The sequence below is a fragment of the Drosophila yakuba genome, chromosome 3L (genome assembly GCF_016746365.2).
Source record: "Drosophila yakuba strain Tai18E2 chromosome 3L, Prin_Dyak_Tai18E2_2.1, whole genome shotgun sequence".
Classification (NCBI taxonomy): Eukaryota; Metazoa; Arthropoda; class Insecta; order Diptera; family Drosophilidae; genus Drosophila; species Drosophila yakuba.
In genome coordinates this window covers 15,848,737-15,867,209 of record NC_052529.2, presented here as the reverse complement: position 1 = coordinate 15,867,209, position 18,473 = coordinate 15,848,737, and the positions used below count along the sequence as shown (strand labels likewise).

Here is an 18,473-nt window from a genome sequence, read left to right as displayed (position 1 = left end):
AGAAAGGAGCTGGGAAGACACCAGATCACATAACAACCGAAAAAGAGGATGAAAATTAATCATAGCAAATTGCGCATAAAAACTGACCGGGCAAGTACCGACGGATTAATCATCCTAATGTCTGAAAGGCCAAACAAAAACTTGAAATTCGTCTTGGCACTTCACACAGATGCAAAGGGATGCCCGTATACGGGAATCAATCTCCGTGGCAGACAGAATGTCTGGTCAAGGTGTTGACTGACTGCTGCGGCCAAGGGCTACAAAATGGCAATTAATTGAAACATGAATTATTAACGCCACGCATTGTCCATTGTCCATCGCCCATCGTCCATTTTTCGTGACATGACCAAGGTAAATTTCATAGGATGCTGCATCCACCGAAGGAACATGGTGACTGACTGACCGCCTCGGCTGAGTGATGTGCATGAAACTTTTGATGTTGATTTTTGGATGCTTTTGTTCTTGATTTGTGTAAAAAACTTCATTAATCTTGCAGAAATCTTTGGGCATATTTTCCCTCTTTTCATTCGGTTGAAGTAAAATAGAAGCGAAGCAGTTGCATTGAAAACTAGAAGCAGCATTCAAGTTTTTGTTGCTGCCACAAAAGTTTACATGATTAATTAACAAATTATACAGTGCACTATCCAAAAAATGTGAAAGACTAGTGATGTTGTATCGTGAGAATTTATTGAGAAGGCATTCGAATTTAGAAGTACATATGCATGTACTATATAGCTCACAGAAAGGAGCTTATGGTCAATGGAATTTTATATATATTTTAAATATTATCCTATTACAACACAACCCAGTCAAAGTCATTTCCTGGTCTAACCAAACCATCAGTTTGCCCAAAAATAAACATGTTGACTTCCCCCAGATCATAAATCATATGATCCACAGAGCGGAGCCAGTAAGCCATGTGTGTCATGATCGGAACATTATGGCTTGTCTAGGATTCAATTGGGATTCTGGCAACTGGTGCGCTGATTGGAATTTGTAAAGTCACAAAACCATGGCTGACACTTAATTATGGGTTGCAGGCGGTGAAGCGTGCCCACAGTGGGGACCTACAGTCCCTCCAATCTGTTCCGTTCATAAATCTTAACAAATTTCGGGGCCGTCCAGAAATCAATGGCAACTCCAAAATGTCAAGGGTTCCTAAGAAGACACGCGCCTCTTGTCACTGAAAAATCGCCTTAAATGTTGGCACAACTATTCAAATTAATTGATTTAATGCCTAGCCCGGGACTCCCTTCCTCCAGAAATCGGGTTATTAATGAAGACTTGAGAGCAGTCTCCTAATTAGAAAAGCAGACAGCACTTCTACTCTTGCTTCCTTTTTTGGACACTTAAGTTTCTATAATTCATGCGATAAATTTGGGTTCTACTAGTAGTCGGAGCTTTTATACGAGTAGTTGGAATATATTTTAATAATCTACCTGATGCACTCCATCCTTTTTACGGGATTCCTTCAGTGACACCTGGCGCTGCCAAGAGTTGGGGAATTTTATTTTCATTGCGATTCTCCTTGCCGGCAATTAAGTTAAAGCGCATTAAAGCCAATTTATGACAGCTTAATTTCATATATTAAGATTTTATGTCGGCGATGCGAAGTCAAGGAAGTCTCACACTCACACCTCCTCCATAAAAACGAACTTATTTTCCAGGGGGTGCCCGGGATTAGCTAGAGGATAATCAAACTACACGGAGCTACCGCAAGTCTTCCTTCTCCTGCTTCTTCTCCGCCCTCAGCTCAGTCATTCAATCAGTGCAGACAGGTGGAGTAGTTGGTAGTTGGGTAGTCGTGGGTTAAGTCATCCATTCACCCACTCAGTGACGGGCGATTTTATCTGGGAACTTGGCCAAGAACTTGGCGGGCAAGCGGCTATTAAGGAGGTTGTTCAAAGAGTTTTGTAATCGACCTCACCTTGCATCTACGCTACTCTACTTAAGTCCTATGACATATCGTAATATCAAGTGAAAAGCTTATCAATCAAGAAGCCTTTCTTGAGATTAAATGTCGGGTTTAAAATACAGTTTCTTAAGTGTAAACTGATCGAATGACTTTAATTGATAGCTTACAGTTGTGGAGCTGCCCTCGCGATTGGGCCAAGTATATTTTATGTTCTGCTGCTGATGTGAATGTGTCGCTGCGTTGACAGCCAAGTGAAAAATGCATCTTGCCCGCTGGCAATCCGAGAATTCTCTGATGGCGATACGGCAATGTGGCGATGTGGCGATGTGGCGATGATGATGCGGATGACGTTCCAGAAGAAAAGTCCGGGCCATTAGCGGGCAATTGCGCATAAAAGTCACGGAGAGACGAGACGGTAAAAAGCGATGACACCTCGGGGAAGGGATATGATGGGATGAAATAGGATGGAATAGGATAGTGTAGGAGTCTAGTGCTGGAACTGATCAGCCAATATTAAATAATGTTGTAAAATGCGAAACATTGAACCGAATCGGTTTTGGCTGTCACGGCCAAATAAATAAATAAAATGAAATTAAGTCTGTCTGCGCTGGCATTCGGTTTCGATTTGGCAGTGACGTGCACAAAAGGTGAAATGACGACGACTAGGGCAATAAAAAATCGCAGCTCATTTGAGCTTTTTCCGATTTTCCGATTTTCCGTTCAATCGCGTGTTGGCTTTGGCATTGTATCGAGTTAATTTATTGATGGCAGACGCACGATAAAAACCAAAAATGCGAATTGTCATTAGAAGTCATAAACTTGATTGACAGTTGCTGGTAATCTTAGTTCGGCGATTAGACGGACGGGTATAATGAACTTTATTTGTGGCCAACAATGCCAGAAGTCGGGCTTTGTTTAATCTGTTGCATTGAGTTGTAAGTAGGAATCTACCAATCGTCTTTCTCAAAAGCATTTGTAGTATATATTTCCTTACAGGATTGGATTAAATGTAATGGCTGGATTAATACTATATTTGCTCTACAACTTATTTCTTCTGAGGATAAATTTAGCAGAAAATGGAATTGGAATATGGAATTTCTATACGGACAATCTTTCCAAAGTCTAACCAACTCAATCTAATTCACAAATAGCTAGCTGGTGATTATTACATAAGTCTTAATGGTACACTTTGACTTCAGGCCAGGTAAGTAGTGCAATCTTTTAAGTCCAACCCCTTTGAATATTCCAGATGCTTAAGAGGATTTCGGTTGCGGGCATTATTCCATCTCATTTAGCCCGAAACCACTTGCTGGAGGACCCCATACTTCTCTCAACTTAATTAAATCAAAACTCACCCATAAAATTACAATTAATGAACCAAAAATAATGCCGAAAACCGCAAAAAGAGCTCATCGGGCAATAAATTCATTCGAATTCATTGCGAAGCGAAACTACAAAAAACTTAACCCTTAAAAATGTGCCATCCAAATTTCTGGAATAAATCTTAAGCGGCGACAACGAGATGGGACAAGAATTTTGGCGGGACCATGGTCTGCAGAGTACTGAGCATTAAATTAAATTGCTCAACAGTTTGTAATGCGGCACATTAGTGTCAGGCGATGACAAGGACATCCCGAAAGGGTTAGATTCCGTCGGCATTAACACGTTGTTGTCCTGGGAACAGGACGAATAATTTGAGAATTTATAGGCAGGCGAGGAATTTGGTCCAGCAGCCGGTCCAGGATAAAGTATCCTTATGATGACCCACCACCACCGACATGGGACAGTTTTTCCAAGGATTTATCTCAACGTCCTGTGAATGAGCACAATTAGTGGTGGCGAGTTCGGTTTCGTGGGGAAAAACTCCATTTACATGCAATTTGTTGCGTTTAAATGCCTTTTATATGCAAATACATCCTGGTCAGCTGGACAGGATGCGAAGATACTGAACACCAAGTTCCTTTCCATGATTTTTAATGAGCCTTCTTTTTGGGTTTGCCTCGTGATTGATGCAATACTTGGGATGCTGCGAATGCCCCGTATTTGTCGGAGTGTGTGAAATTTGAATATTTATGACCAACGGTCATGTATATATGGTGTGGAAATTTTTATGATCTTGTTGCATAAAATTATTACTCTTATTTTTTCCCCGCCTGGTTACTTGCACCCAGTTGTGAAACTTGTTCTTAAGGCGGAAAAGTACTTAAATTATGTTCTTTTAACAGACATAATTATGCAAATTATATAGCAGTCTTTGTAATTTTTATAGACTTGTTTTGCAGAGATTAATAGCAAGGAACTTTATTTTCAGAGAAAACTGTCTACAGTTTCGAAGTTTTGGAAAAAAGATGTATGTTCTATTGTTTGCTAAATTAAAACATTTTTCCTACCGGTTTAAACCCGTTTGTTTTAAGTCAATTTCAATAAATTTATATAGAGAAATTTCCCTCACACGCCGTAACATAACAAAATAATAATAAAATATTAAGTAAATTAACTTTCTGTCACATAATGTCTTCGAGCAAGAACAAAATACATTTTTATTTGACCTTTCTTATTGACAAATTGGTTTTATGCCACACATACTAGCTAACTTCTCAGTAATTAATCAAATTTGCCACACTTCCTTCGGTTTTCCTTCAGGCCAAAAACTCATTCGAGCGTAAGACGTCCGACTGTCAGATGATTAAAATGCATTAGATGCGAAGAAATGGGGAAAAACTAATTAAGAACATTTTCACCCAGCCAACCCACAACAATCCTTTGGTTTCTCCACGAGGCTAGTCACAAAAACGTGACGTCATTCGCCACGCCTTTATTATGATTTTTATTAATGATTCATGCATGCCATTATATGAGTATATATATATTTTATCCCAATTTGTCGGAGAGACGACAAAGTGCGAAAGTAGCCGTGAACTGGGTTTCAGTGTTTTAATCCGCGCGTTTAATTGAAATTGGCTGCTAAACCGAAGCCCCGAAGGCTAAATGCGGGTTTCAGAAGTCAAAGTGGTGGGTTATTGCCAACAAGATCTTTGCGGTAGCTCTGGGCCTCGTCAAATCTTATAGATATTAATGATGTTTGGACACACAACCGAATTACGAAACAATTAATTATTTGATTTATCCCCTCAATTCGTTATTTTTTCTTCTTTTCGCATGACTTTGCGCCCTGCGTCTAATTTGCGGATTGATGGGGTTATGCTGAACCAAGTTGTTTATTTACCCGCATTATTCATTATTTTTTATTTACACGAATCATATCTACATCTTCGATATAATTATGACTTACTAAAGCGTTGAGCCGTTAATCTTTTATGTTATAACAATGAAAATAAACTGCATAGTTTCGCAATAATTTGAATAAAAGAATATTATTTTTGTAAGCTTGGTTTTTAAAGGTGAAAGTAAACAATAAAAAAATATATATACCGCCAGACTGAAAATGAGTTTTATCTATAGTCAATAAAAAATTGGAAAAATTTTTTACGTGACTTGCGAACTTTCACGACACAAAATTGCAACCCCAATAATGGAGATATTTCAATGCTCACAGTAGTGTTTTTTATTACCCGCTGCGTTTGCCCCCATAACTCAGGATTTATCTGGGGAAAACAATCTGCGACAATAATTCTTAGGCCTGACATAATGTACCTCAAATGTTTTATTCGTGTTTATCGCCGTCATTTTTTCCACGTCTGCCGCGGCAGCACTTTCGACCAAACTTTGTTTTTCGTTTTGATTTTCTTGCTTTTTAGCAATTGCCGAAATATGGCATAATATTAGAGCTCACTTATTGACTTAATGGGCATCTTGATAGGAGGCCAATAAGAAATATTTGATATATGGCCAAAACTTCACAGCATGTTTGGGTTTTAGAAAAAAGAAAGCTGTGTTCTAAGTTTCGGGGTTGTTGGCCATCGAATAGCAATAATTAAAAGTGCGGAAAAAGGCTTTTGCTACAGTGACATCGGCAAGATCATTAATAAGGATATCTGTTCTTCCGAATCCTTTTTGTATTTTTGTATCACTTATTGCGCTGCAAGGAAACTCCGTTCTCATGGTTGGCGGCAATGCAAATATTTATATAAGACAAAACTTTTGTTGCCATTTCGCTGGGCTGTCTGGGCGAACAAAAGGGTTAATGAGTTCAAGCAGCTACTTAGACGACCTGATTAATGATCGGCAGTTAGCTGCCAACACATGCATGGCCAATACAACAGAAACGGAGGAGAACTTTGCATAAGATCATTAATTAAATCACATACACACACAAAGGATCTGGCAAAGAGAGCGAAAAAATATGCTAATTTCCCGGCAAACGAGAATAAAAATGTAAATCCCGAATAGAAAAATTCACGTAATTTCCAATTATAAATTCATCGAAATGACATTTAGGCCTGGGAGATCTCTCACCTTGTCTTGACTCGACTCAACACCCCATCATCAGTCACCTCACCTCAGCCTTGTCATACGAATTAATGATTCTACCCCCTAAAAGCACCCAAAGGGTTACCCAGCCAGCTTCGCTAAAAAAATCATAGTTAAATATAATAAATGTTTGTTTTTACTCGGCTCTATGCAAATGCTCGGCTCACACTCAATTAACTTTGTTGTCAATCAAATGCAAATATTGTGGTTCCTTGGAAAAACTTCCATGCATTGGCAATTGCAATTTGTTTGGCTTTTTTTTAATGCTGCCCTGTCGCTGTTGTGGCTCATTAGAATTGCTCAGTTATTCCATCAATATGCATTTGTTGTTAATCGAATTTTCGAAGCCACCGTTCTTTGCATACGTAAGTGGTTTGTGTTTGTAGCATTTCACTGACAGTTGTGTGAAAGTCAAAATAGAGAAAGGAGTTTGCCATAGGTTTGTAAATTTGCCTGGGAAAGTTGGTTTAGCGTGACGCCCTCTAAATTGTCTTCCAAGGAATCGGCGATTTTATAAATATTTTATGGCTGAATTACATATTCATGGAATGCATCCGTAAGATTATGTAAATCCAGTTAAAGCCATTTAGCAAATTTTGTTTAATGCAAGCCAGCTTTTTGGTATTTGAATTTAAACAAAAAGGTGTTGTCATTAATATAACAATTTCGGGGAATATTTGATCTTAAATAGTATCTAGTTAAGTGTCTAAACAAGTTATAAAAAACAATACACATTTTGGCACAATAATTACAATGATGTAAAATTTATTAATTTCCCAACTGCTTTGTTTTTATATATGCTTTATACCTAGCCAACAATGCTCCCACTTAAAACATTAAAATAACCAATTCCCAACATTGTTGGACAAGGCTTTAACATACTCCTCTCACATCCTTTGAACAATATCCTTTCACTCAATTCGCTTACTACCCCGAACTCATACCCTCTAATTCGCTTCAACAAGAATGATCAATCAAAATCTGAATTTTAATGTTATGCGGTGCATGAAACCCTAACAACAGGAGCAAGAATAACCATATCCTGTGAGTAACAACAGCCAAGGAAAAAGGAAAACAAAAGTGTAAAAGAATTTCCATTGCGACACAGGGGTGCGCACTTTTGGCATTTTTCTAACCCCTTTTTCTACCCGGTGAAAGGCAAAATATTTGGAAAATTAAAAAAAAGACAGAGGAGAAAGCAGAAGAGAGTAAAGTGAAAGGGGAACTGACTGGTAACCAGTAGCTGCCACAGGAAAATAGTAAAAATTGTAAAAATCCTATTAAGCGTTTCCGGCGAAACTCCTGTTCGGTGTTTGCTTTTGACACTTCTCTTCTTATACCTCGTACTTTGCACATTTGTAGGGTATAAACGTTTTCATCGTCAAACATCATACTCCAATAAAATAACTATTGAGACATGTTAATTGTTCCCTTGTTTGTTATGTTGTACGCATTTTGTAAAACAATAATTTCTATTTCTGTAATTGGGGCAATGTTTTTTAATGGGTACTTTACTGTTGAAACCTCGTATTTAATACTGCCATGGTTCTATTTGAATATTGGGGATTGTATTTTCTGGCGGGGGCTGTTGGCTTAAATGTCTAATTTAAATGCATGTGCTTTTAACAGTTGCAGACAGAGATTGATGATTGTTTTTTGGGCTCTTTTTTCACCGCGGATAATTGCTTACAAATTTTGCGGCACAGATTTTCCTCATTAAATGTTATATGTTTGTGTGGGAGTGGGACATTTTCAAGCAGGTGCAGTCGTTCCCTCATAAATCTACCCTAAAATCACACATCCAACTCCTTCACATGTGTGTGGCTGGAACAAAGGGCTCTCCACATATGATGTCATCTAATCTATTTTCATTTTGCTGAATTTATGATCTTTAACCAATCTAGTTAGCCATGCTCACTTAACAAAAATTGAAAAACCTCTCCGCTATCTATGCGTCCATTGTGTATTTGAGGTGTATAGAATTTTTAAAGCATTTATCGTAAATTTCGATCGAATCGGAAGGGATACTTTGTCCACTTGGCCAACCCTTAACCACACACAGAGGCACATCCTGTTGTCCTTCTGAGCCAAACCATCAAACAATATAAGAGTACTGATTAGGAAGCGAAAACAATAAATGGACCTCTGCTGCCTCAGAGGCAAATGAATAAATGGATGAATGCCACATTAGACGGCAGCGGATGTCATTACGGATAATTTAAAGTGGCCCTTGGTCAGGCGAAATAGCTACCAAGAAACTGCAGTGTTGCGACAGCAAGATACCCTTTTTTTTTAAATATTTATTTATATTTTGGTAATTTGTGGTGGGTTTATATTATTATATTTTTTATAAATCCATTTTATTGCTATTTATGTTTTAAGTGTATATTTGAAGGTAAACTAAATATTTACTTATATTGCGGAGCATATATTAATTAATATATTGCAATATTTTTTTTCTTTTTATTTTTTAAATTATTTAAAACTAATTTTTTCTTCTAATAAATATTTCGAATAGTGTAATATTAACACCGCATCTAAAAATGAATCAACAAAGAAAAGAGGGGATAGCGATTGGATGCGCCTCTGCGATAAGGTCACTGCAAATAAATATGTCAAAATCAAAATCGAAAAACACCGCCAACGCAGTAAATGATCCTCACTGTAAAGTCCCTTGTATTAGTTACGCCCAATTGATTTTTGGCAAATGCAGTTTTTCTTTGCACTTCAGTGGCATGTAGTGCGTTTCACGTTGCACGGTTATTAGTTCAGGTAGAGCAAAATATAATACCGCGGCAAAAGGGCAAATATCAATGGAATCGGGGCAGGTCACACTTGAAAAGGGTTGATTATTGACTTTATAAAGGGAGTAGTTGATTAAGATGTGGATTGGTTCATATTTGGATTTAAAACACAATGTATTTTTATTATAACAAAGTTCTTTGATAGCTTAACTAATATTCCTAATAAAATAAGTAAAGGTGATATAATATTTTGACAACATTTTCCAACAAGGCGATATTCGATAAAGCTTGCCGATCTTCTATTCAACTTGCACAATAAGCAAAATATAAAAAAACATTACATTTTTAATTTGTAAATGAGAGTTATTAAAAAGTTTGCGATACAGATAGAACTTGAGTTTTAAAATGTTTTAAGTCATACTTTTAAATTTGTTTATGTCAGAGCTTAGATAACTTTATGCAGATCACCACAAACTGCTCACTTCTTCATGATGGCCACGCAAGCCTTGTAGATATTTCTGGAAGAGACCCCAAACATGTCCAGCAGAACGGCCGGAGGACCCGATCGCGGTACAGTGGTCACATAGAGGTGCTTGACCACAAAGTTGCGATAGTCGGCCAAAGCACTGAGCACCGCCTCGCCCAGTCCGCCCTGCTGGTAGTGATCCTCCGCCACGACGACCCTCCCGTGGCAGAGTTTTCCGTGCTTCACGATTAGTTGCACATCGAGGGGCTTCACTGTGAAGGGGTCAATCACGCGCGCCGTTATGCAATCCTCCTCCAATCTTTCCGCTGCGGCTAGGCACTCGTACAGTGTGACCCCCGCTCCAATCAGGAGCACCTCGTCCGAGGGCTTCTGGCGCACCACTTTGCCCACTCCCACGGAAAAGATCTCGTCATTGTTGTAGATCACCGTGGTGTTCGGATACGTCGTGCGAATGAAACACACGCCCTTTGTGTTGGCGGCTAGTTCCACCGCCCTCTCCGTGCTCACTGCGTCCGTGGGATAGAAGACCGTGCTTCCGGGAATGCTCCTGAACATGGCTATGTCCTCCAATCCCATTTGGGAGGGACCATCCTCTCCGATGCTACAGCCACAGTGGGAGCCCGCGAAGTTCACATTCGTGTGCGATATGGCGCCCATGCGGATCTGATCGAAGGCCCGCGTGAAGAAGGTGGCATACGTGGAGACGAAGGCCACAGTGCGACGTCGACAGGAGGCGCCCACGGCCACGCCCACCAGATTCTGCTGCGCCGTGAAGCACTCGATGAAACGCTCCGGAAACGCGTTCCTCATCTTGTCCGCGTACGTGGAGTTCTTGGTGTCGCCATCGAGGGCTATTACCCGCGGGTTGTCAGCCGCGATCTTGGCCAGGGCGGTTCCGTAGGCAAAGCGGGGCGCCACCGAATCGCCCAGGCGGTAATTGGGCGGACTGCAGAGCATTATGTTGTTGATGTGCACCTCGGGGGCGTGGCCGCACTTTCCCACCTTCTTGGGCGACAGGCGCACATTGGGATTGGCGATTTTCATCTAAGGAAACACATGATATCATAACAAAGTTAACCTTTAAGTGGTGTTTTAATCTCACCTGCAAGTTTTTGATTGCAATTTCAGCCCTTTTGCCCAATGGCTGGGCATGCATTTCGTCGATTCCTTCGATGCCCACAAAGTCCTTTCCCTTAATAGTTTTGGCCAAAAGCGCCGTGGGCTTGCCCTTGGTGCTGGCCGCATTGAAAAAGGCCTTGACCAGCTCATCGATATCGTGGCCATTCAAGACCAGGGCATTGAAGCCGAAGGCGTCCAACCGCTCCCGATAGACCTCCATTTCAGTGCCAATGTCCGAGCAGAAGATCTTGTTCATGTCGAAAATGACGCACAGGTTGTCCAGGCAGTAGTGGCCAGCAAAGTGGAGCGACTCCCAGACGGCTCCCTCGGTGGCCTCGCCATCGCCCACGATCACATATGTGCGATAGTCGGCCTTGTCCAGGTACTTGCCCACATAGGCCATGCCAGCGGCCACGGAGATGCCCTGGCCCAGGGATCCAGTGCTCACATCGATGAAACTCAGCCGTGGAGTGGGATGACCCTCGAGATCGCTGTCCACCTTGCGCAGATTTCGCAGCTCCTCCACCGGAAAGAGTCCTGCCTCCGCCCAAGCGGCGTACAGAATGGGTGCTGCATGTCCTTTGGATAGCACCAATCGATCGCTGGAAGGATCGCGAGGATGCTTCATGTTCAGGCGCATCTGCTGGAAGAACAGCACTGCCATTATCTCCGCCAATGAGGCACAGGAGGTCGGATGACCCGACTTGGCCGCCTGCGTCGAGGTGATCGAGTGGATCCGCAGCTTCTGGGCAATGTCCTTCAGGTTCTGCACCACCTTACTGTCCAGTTTAGCGTTCGACATTTTCACTACCTAATTTTGATTACTTTTGAGAAGCTTATCAAAGATAGCCTGTATTGCTGTAATTTTGGGAGTCAATTCAATATCATAAATGTTCCATCTGTATACAAATTTCGTATAGTTTCAGCTGTCGGAAAATACAAAATTTCTAGCAGGGATAGCGCAATAAAAAAAAACATAAGAAATCCAGCTTACAAAAATCCCACCTTCCTCAAAAAATTGGTTTTATGATTTAACTGCATTCATTTTATTAATTACACATTTCTAGCAAATTGAAAGCATCAAAACAACATCCCCTCTCGAATCACTCAAACAGCCAAGAAATGCCATTACAAATCAAAGGTGGTCGTAAATATTTTGAAGGAACAAACTCACAACAGTAAAAGGATGTTTAATAAAAAATGCAGTGTGAATTTACGGTGAAAAATTGCAGTTCTCACAGCGAGAAAACGCAGAAAAGAAGCCCAAATTGCAGGACCAACCCTCTGGACCAATAAATGCCCATCAATGAGCCAAAGAGGTGCAGTTTTGAAAACAGTTTAAATTTGATTTGGGTGCGAATCGGAATTGCACGAGGGTTGCATTGGACTCTAACCCTTTCCCCGGGGTCATCGAAGCATTCGAAAGCGTTCCGTCTGTCCGAGCGCTAAATAAATCATTTCTCTTCGATTAATTCGCTTGCTGACATGTGCACACTCACATGTCCCGACTGAAGGGTTTACTTTGAATTTAAAATAAAAAAAAAAAAAACAAAAAAAGGGTTTACACATGGTTTCGGTTAAGCGACCGCTACTCATGTCAAATTTTGGCTTTTGCTCTCCTTTGTAGTGGCATGGAAAATTGTCCATGGCCGTGCAGTCATAAGTTATAAATTAGTTAAGTTCCTTTCGAGCACTTTAAAGTCAGAGTCGAGGGTTGATCAAAAAAGGGGTTCCCTCCACACCACACTATACCATAGCACACCACACCCTTTACCTTTTCCGCGTCATTGAGTTTGCTTCTTTATGTGTGTTTTTCGAAATTTTTAAGTGCATTGATTAATTTTTATTTTGATCGCTCCGAAATCAATATTGTTTGCAAATTTCCTGTAAATACCCGACCGAAGACACGGGCCCAGCAGTTGGTGTGTGTAATTTGTCGTCATTCGCAACGCCCAGCGACTTTCCCCTGATGTTTGCCACTTAGCAAAGGGTTCAGTATCCAATGCCAATGTTGCGAGTACGAATCCAAGCGAATTTATGTAGTGGAAGTGCGTTAAGAGTTCTGCCGACTGATAGCCGTGGGAAAGGGGATTATAGCACTGACATCTGCATCGGAGATTTCAAGTTGGGGTAATCTTAAATGTACTCAAGAAGGTGAGTGATATGAAAGACAAAAGTTGGTATGATCACAATAGGACAATACATATATTTTTAGATTTTAGTCTGATTCTTGGCAGTCGCATATTATGGTAAATATGGTTGTCTGTTCATAGTAACATGCAGTATTACCTTTTATATGATTTATTTCAGGACTGATAAACAATTCAATTAGCGGGAGGGAGACTACCATTCCCAATTGCAGATGTAAAAAGCATGAAAAATCGCATTCGGACTCACGATGAATGTTCCCAGGCTAAGCAGGCACTCGACTCTAATGGGACGTTTGACAAAGTGGAAGCGATTGACCTATGTCCAAGCTCATTTATTGATTCCGTGCATTTGCATAGAATAGGGATGGGCCTATCTAGTGTTCTGGTACTCCCCTCCCTTTGATCTGATTGCGACGCGTGTCCTGTTCGGCGATGCAAATTGGTCACACCCTTCAGATGTCAAAAGAAATATCGACGGATAGACGGCAAATCGATTTGCATGGCAGAGCACTAATAATGCCTTTTGCCCGGGGTGACATACATAATTGTGCGAGGACCAACCAACCAGCTTGACCAGCCTGCGTTCCATCATAACTCATAATAATGAAGTGCAAATGCCTATGCCTATGTACGAGTATGCGCTACCCTGGGCATAATCGGCTTTCAATGCCAAACAAAAGGACGCGGCCTCAGAAGTCACGTGCCAGCTTCCTAATCCGTGTCCTCTGCTTGCCTTTCTTTTCTTTTCTTTTCCCGGAGTGAAAGTCCTGCCGGCGAATTTGTTACGCTTTGATTTCTCCTTTTTTCGACGTGATCCCTTTTCGCCTTTTTATTGTCTTGTCTGGACATTTGGTAGCTACCTACTTGAGGCAGAAGTCGTGCCCTTGATTAAATTATATGAGTTTATCCCCGGGCTGAAAGTGAGTCGCTCTCGTGGCCGAGATAATTTTATCTGTGGGATTTTTGCTGCAACCGTTTCGGATTGAGATGTTGGCTTGGAAAAGGGTTAAATGGATTTCGGAAGTGTTGCAGTTCTGTTGTTTACTTATTTCTGTCTAGAGGCACTTCAATGTTCTCCTCAGCTCGCTGTTTAATCATGAAGTTAGGATGAAGATAAGGCAGAGTTATGAACACTTTCTAGAGTTGGTATACCACCAGGACATTAAACCACTAAATAAGCTCATATTCTGTTATCCTTTCGAAGACGTGGCATTCAGGGTTACTTACGCACAAGTCTTATCAATTACGATCGCTTTAGCCGATAAATAGAAGTAAAACCCACGTCCTGCCCAATAACTCCCAAGGAGACGCTTAAATATCGCCTAGACTCCCGACAGTTCGAGCTCCGCTGGTGTCTAATGATTGGCCAACTACCAAAATAGGTGGCACTGATTTAATGGGAGCCCGGTGGTCTCCGTTTCCCATTTCTTCCACAGCTCCCTCCCCGCAAGTACTCTCCCTACGTCCGTCTCTATTTTCAATTTCGTTAATGACCCAAAAGTGGCGTAAACCAATTTATACCGAGTCGGAGTCTCTCACACAAGACAAATAATAGCGCAGCAGGACATTGACAACAACACCCAGGCAATAAATAGGAATGCACTGGAACAAATAACTACGTTCAATTTCAAATCGGAAAGTGTACGTTATATTTAATAAATATTTATAGTTAATACATCATTTAAATGCTGTATTTAAAACTCTTGTATCATAATTACAGCGGCTTCTGTTATTTTTAAAAATAAATGTATTATTTTGCGCACATGCAATTTACAGATCCTAAATAAGCAATCCATTTCTATGACTATTCATGATATTAACCCAATCACATCGTTTTTCACTGTGGACATAAGTGAAGCAGATTGGTGGGTAGAATCGAAAAGTAGAAACGAGACTGTCGACCGGTAATTGACTGCCGCTGATGGTCACTGGCCAAAACGCCGATAATGAAGCGCAATTGTGTTCAAGTGATGGTCAGAGAAACAAATTTCGTTTGGGGCAATTAATCATATTCTGGGACCGAAGGAGTTACAAACTCATGACTTCTCTTTTCTACAATTTTAAGGTGTTGCCTCGTAAGAATAAATCACTCTTATGCGCGTTGTTTGTGGATCCTAGACAACCTCCTGTGGTTTTGTGGGTGTTGACACACGTTTTTTCGGCGGGAATAGTTTAGAATCCCCAACATACGAGTTGGGTCTATGAATCATGAGATTAATGAATAGTCGGCAGTAAATGTCAATCCGAGAATCTCAAGAAGTCTTTACTTAACTGCGCTTTGCCTCGGTCTTTAACATCAAACAATTAACCAGAGCTTTCAGTGTCGGCACTTTGATATTTGATTTGCCTCTCTTCCTGGACAAACCAAGTGAAACCAAGTATCAGCTCCTATCCCCTGAAACGAATGTGGTCGTTTGTGGCCATATTGCGTTTCACTTTCGCTCCACATACAGGCCTTTCGCATTTGGGGGCGTTGTTTGCCTGGCCTTTTTTCCGCCTGCCACTTTTCCGACTTGGTTTTTGCACGAAAAGTGGGTCACTGATGTCGCCCGTTTGTTTGGCCAATGCGAGGGTTCCATCGCAGGTTAGTGTACTTTACTGCTAAAATCAATAGACCAGCTCACTGTAATTAGCTTTGACTTAAAGTGCATGCCATGCGAAGTTCAGGATCTGGGAAGGTGGAACTTTGCCCACTGTGAGTCATTACCATGCGGATTAATGGCTCAAAGAGCTGTATTTCAAGCAAGTGCTGCACAAAGTTTCCATCTTCATGTGTCATAGAAATGAAGCGTTTCATACTTTGTTCTAGTCAAGATTATAAATTCATTTTTTTGTAGTTTTATTGTTTAAGAGTTTTATTATATAATCAGTAGTTATTGTATCATTATCGCCATCTCACGTGAGGATTTTGTTCCTATTCAGCCCTATTGCACTGTTGATTGGGAATATTATAAATATGTAACACAATTATCTGTTACTAACCTACATTTCCACTACCTATATGACTAGTTTGCATTTGAGGAGCAGCCATGGGGACGCCTGATCCAGGAATGTAGTTCGGTGTGGAGCCAGTCATATCGTACGAATAGGGACTTGAATAGCTGTCGAAGATAGAAGCAAATATTTAAATATTACATTATTCAGTACCTTGAATACACCTCACCTCATTTGAGTGAGAGGATATGCGTTCATATTCAGTTCGCAGGCACCACCCATGCCATAGACTTGACCACCGTTGCCCATCTCAACCAGGCCAGGGGATCCAGCTGGACCGTAGATGTTACAGGGTTCGGGGGCCAAACCCATGCCCATGCCCATGTCCATGCCCATGCCCATGCCATTGGGGAAGTGGTTAAAATGGTTGCCGTCGTTTGAAAATGGTCTGTAGTCAGAGGAGTATACTGTGTGGTTCTGCAGAGAGTCGTTCATAAATCCATTGTTGCTGGCAAACCAGTTGGAAGAAGCCATTGCCATTGTTGGGGAAAGGAATGGTTGAGCACCTAAACGGGAATCAGTAACTATTTGAAAAGTTCATATGCTAAGTTAGTACCTAGACAATCGTTGTTATAATATTGTTGAGCGCCGAAGGAAGAACTGAAAGCCTGTTGCATGCCTTGACAATCTGAATGATGTTGATTAGAAGATTTTAAAATACGTTGAAGAGTAAATTACTTAATAAGTAAACATACCTTGATTGGGGCTGGCAAACATTGCTTGCGTACCTATTTAAAAGATTTAAAATTGATTAAATTGGCTTAAGATTTTAATTCATATTTACCTCCAGTACCATTGTTGTAAAACTGTTGAGCTCCCTGCGAGAAGTTATTGAAATACGGCTGTGATTGAGCACTAGCGAATGATTGTTGAATTCCTAAAAACTCGGCATATTACATTTCATCCACGATTGCCAATTTATCTTGCTTACCTTGTTGTGCAGTCGCGTAACACTGCTGAACACTCTGTTGGTACTTTTGCATGAAGGCCTCCATGTCTATGTTGTTGGGACTTTGATTGAATGAAGCACTATCCACGTTTGAAGGACAATTTTCCTCAGAAGATTCGGCAGAAGCTTGGGATTTTCGATCGGTTCCCCGATTATTCTGGCTACCGTCTCCCCTTTGACTTTCATTCATTTGCATCGCTGGCATGGAGTACATTGCATTGCCTGGATAATTTAGTGGAGTCGAGTAACAGTAGATAGGAAACCCTGTACTGGGATCTACACCCATTGGCACCGGAATAATCTGCTCTTGCTGGCCAAGATTAGCCTGATTCCATTGTGAACACCCAGTTTGCTGACCAGTTCCTATTTGAGAGCAACAGCCATTGGCGTCCTTGGAGCAGCAAGGACACTCATATGCAGCTGAACTGGAAATACTGGGATCATTGACAATCGTCTCGTCCGATCGCGATCCGGCATCCGGAAGAGATTGATCACAGCCGTATTGGTTAAAGTTTTGGGGCATCTGCCCGGGCGAAGAAGACGAAGATTCCATCTCTCCTTGTCCACAAATATTTCTGGATATCGAGTCCTGACTCATTGGGTCAGAGGATTGCCAGCTACTGGATGGTTGGCACACTGGATCTATAATAGTGGCAGTTAGTATTTAAACTGAATTTCCCAAACTATTTTAAAAATTAAAAATCGTAATATTTACATTCACTATAGTTGTAATCTCGCAAGTCCATTGTCTGATCCGTTTGCTGAACCACTTGCCCCGAAGCCATGCGAAACTCAGAGCTAGGATGCATGTGTATAGGAAAATTTCAGGTGCAATTGCTTAATAGCTTAACTTACTAACGAACGCTCGTTTGCTCCAGAAAACTTGTGTATTCTCTGTCTGGATCTGCCTCAGAAGTAAGTCCTTCTGGCTTTGGGGTAGAATTGATTTTCGAAGAAGACGTGTGCGCCTTTTCCTGGTCGGATTTGGGAACTTCGTTTGTCTCTTGAGCGCCTAATTCTTGAACATTTGGACAGTTCGCCTTGTAAGTTTTGTCGAGGCTTTCAATCAAACTTAGTATTTGGCGGAGTTCCTGATCCTGCTCATCACCCAAGGAACCACTATCAGTGTCATTCTTCTCCGAAGTGTTCATAACGATTTTTAGATGGATATCTTAGTTGAGCTTTGCTGTCTTATGACACCACTGAGGTATCTGGCTCATACCTAAGTAAATGCTTTGGAATTTTGCTTCCTCTTAGGAAAATAATAATTTCGTAAAGCTTCTTAACACTTTTATCCTTGACTACTTTGTTAAGGTTTTTGTAGAAAAAGGGCACAGAAACTTATTGCTTGCACTAAGTTGAAATAAAAAAGAACAATGCCGAATATTTTTTGTAGTTCTGTCTTTTTATAGTCTGAAATATAAAAAGAACTTGCATATTTCGAGAAAAAACTGATATTTGAGTTGTGAATTAAATAAATTAAACAAATATTATTATATTACTTTATTTACAGTTGGTCAACAACCTGTGACTTGCTGGAATTTTCACCTATTTGCAGTTCCCACCTGGCTATCTCAGATCACTTTAACATATGTGGCACTAATTTAACTAAATTAACTACAAATATGTTATCATAAACTGTCTCTCCGCCGAGCATAATTGCAGGCGCTAAGAAGGAATTCGA

At 40.8% G+C, this 18,473-nt stretch overlaps 2 protein-coding genes across 3 annotated transcripts; both read right to left on the bottom strand.

Annotated features, from left to right (window-relative positions):
* Nucleotides 1–9,336: 9,336 nt before the first annotated feature.
* LOC6534227 (transketolase-like protein 2) lies at nucleotides 9,337–11,583 on the bottom strand. Its single transcript, XM_002094873.4, has 2 exons — nucleotides 10,680–11,583; nucleotides 9,337–10,621 (listed from the first exon to the last, which is right to left on the bottom strand). The coding sequence occupies exons 1-2, from the start codon at nucleotides 11,496–11,498 to the stop codon at nucleotides 9,569–9,571; spliced, it is 1,872 nt and encodes a 623-aa protein (XP_002094909.1). The 5' UTR covers nucleotides 11,499–11,583; the 3' UTR covers nucleotides 9,337–9,568.
* Nucleotides 11,584–15,672: 4,089 nt separating this feature from the next.
* On the bottom strand, nucleotides 15,673–18,099 carry LOC6534226. Of its 2 annotated transcripts, none has more exons than XM_002094872.4 (9): nucleotides 17,645–18,099; nucleotides 17,505–17,587; nucleotides 16,772–17,431; nucleotides 16,625–16,717; nucleotides 16,536–16,568; nucleotides 16,397–16,468; nucleotides 16,010–16,346; nucleotides 15,829–15,947; nucleotides 15,673–15,778 (listed from the first exon to the last, which is right to left on the bottom strand). In XM_002094872.4, the coding sequence occupies exons 1-9, from the start codon at nucleotides 17,938–17,940 to the stop codon at nucleotides 15,771–15,773; spliced, it is 1,701 nt and encodes a 566-aa protein (XP_002094908.2). In that variant the 5' UTR covers nucleotides 17,941–18,099; the 3' UTR covers nucleotides 15,673–15,770. The 2 variants fall into 2 exon arrangements, with proteins under 2 accessions (XP_002094908.2, XP_015050517.1); XM_015195031.3 differs by having other exon boundaries at nucleotides 15,833–15,947.
* Between the last annotated feature and the right edge of the window lie 374 nt (nucleotides 18,100–18,473).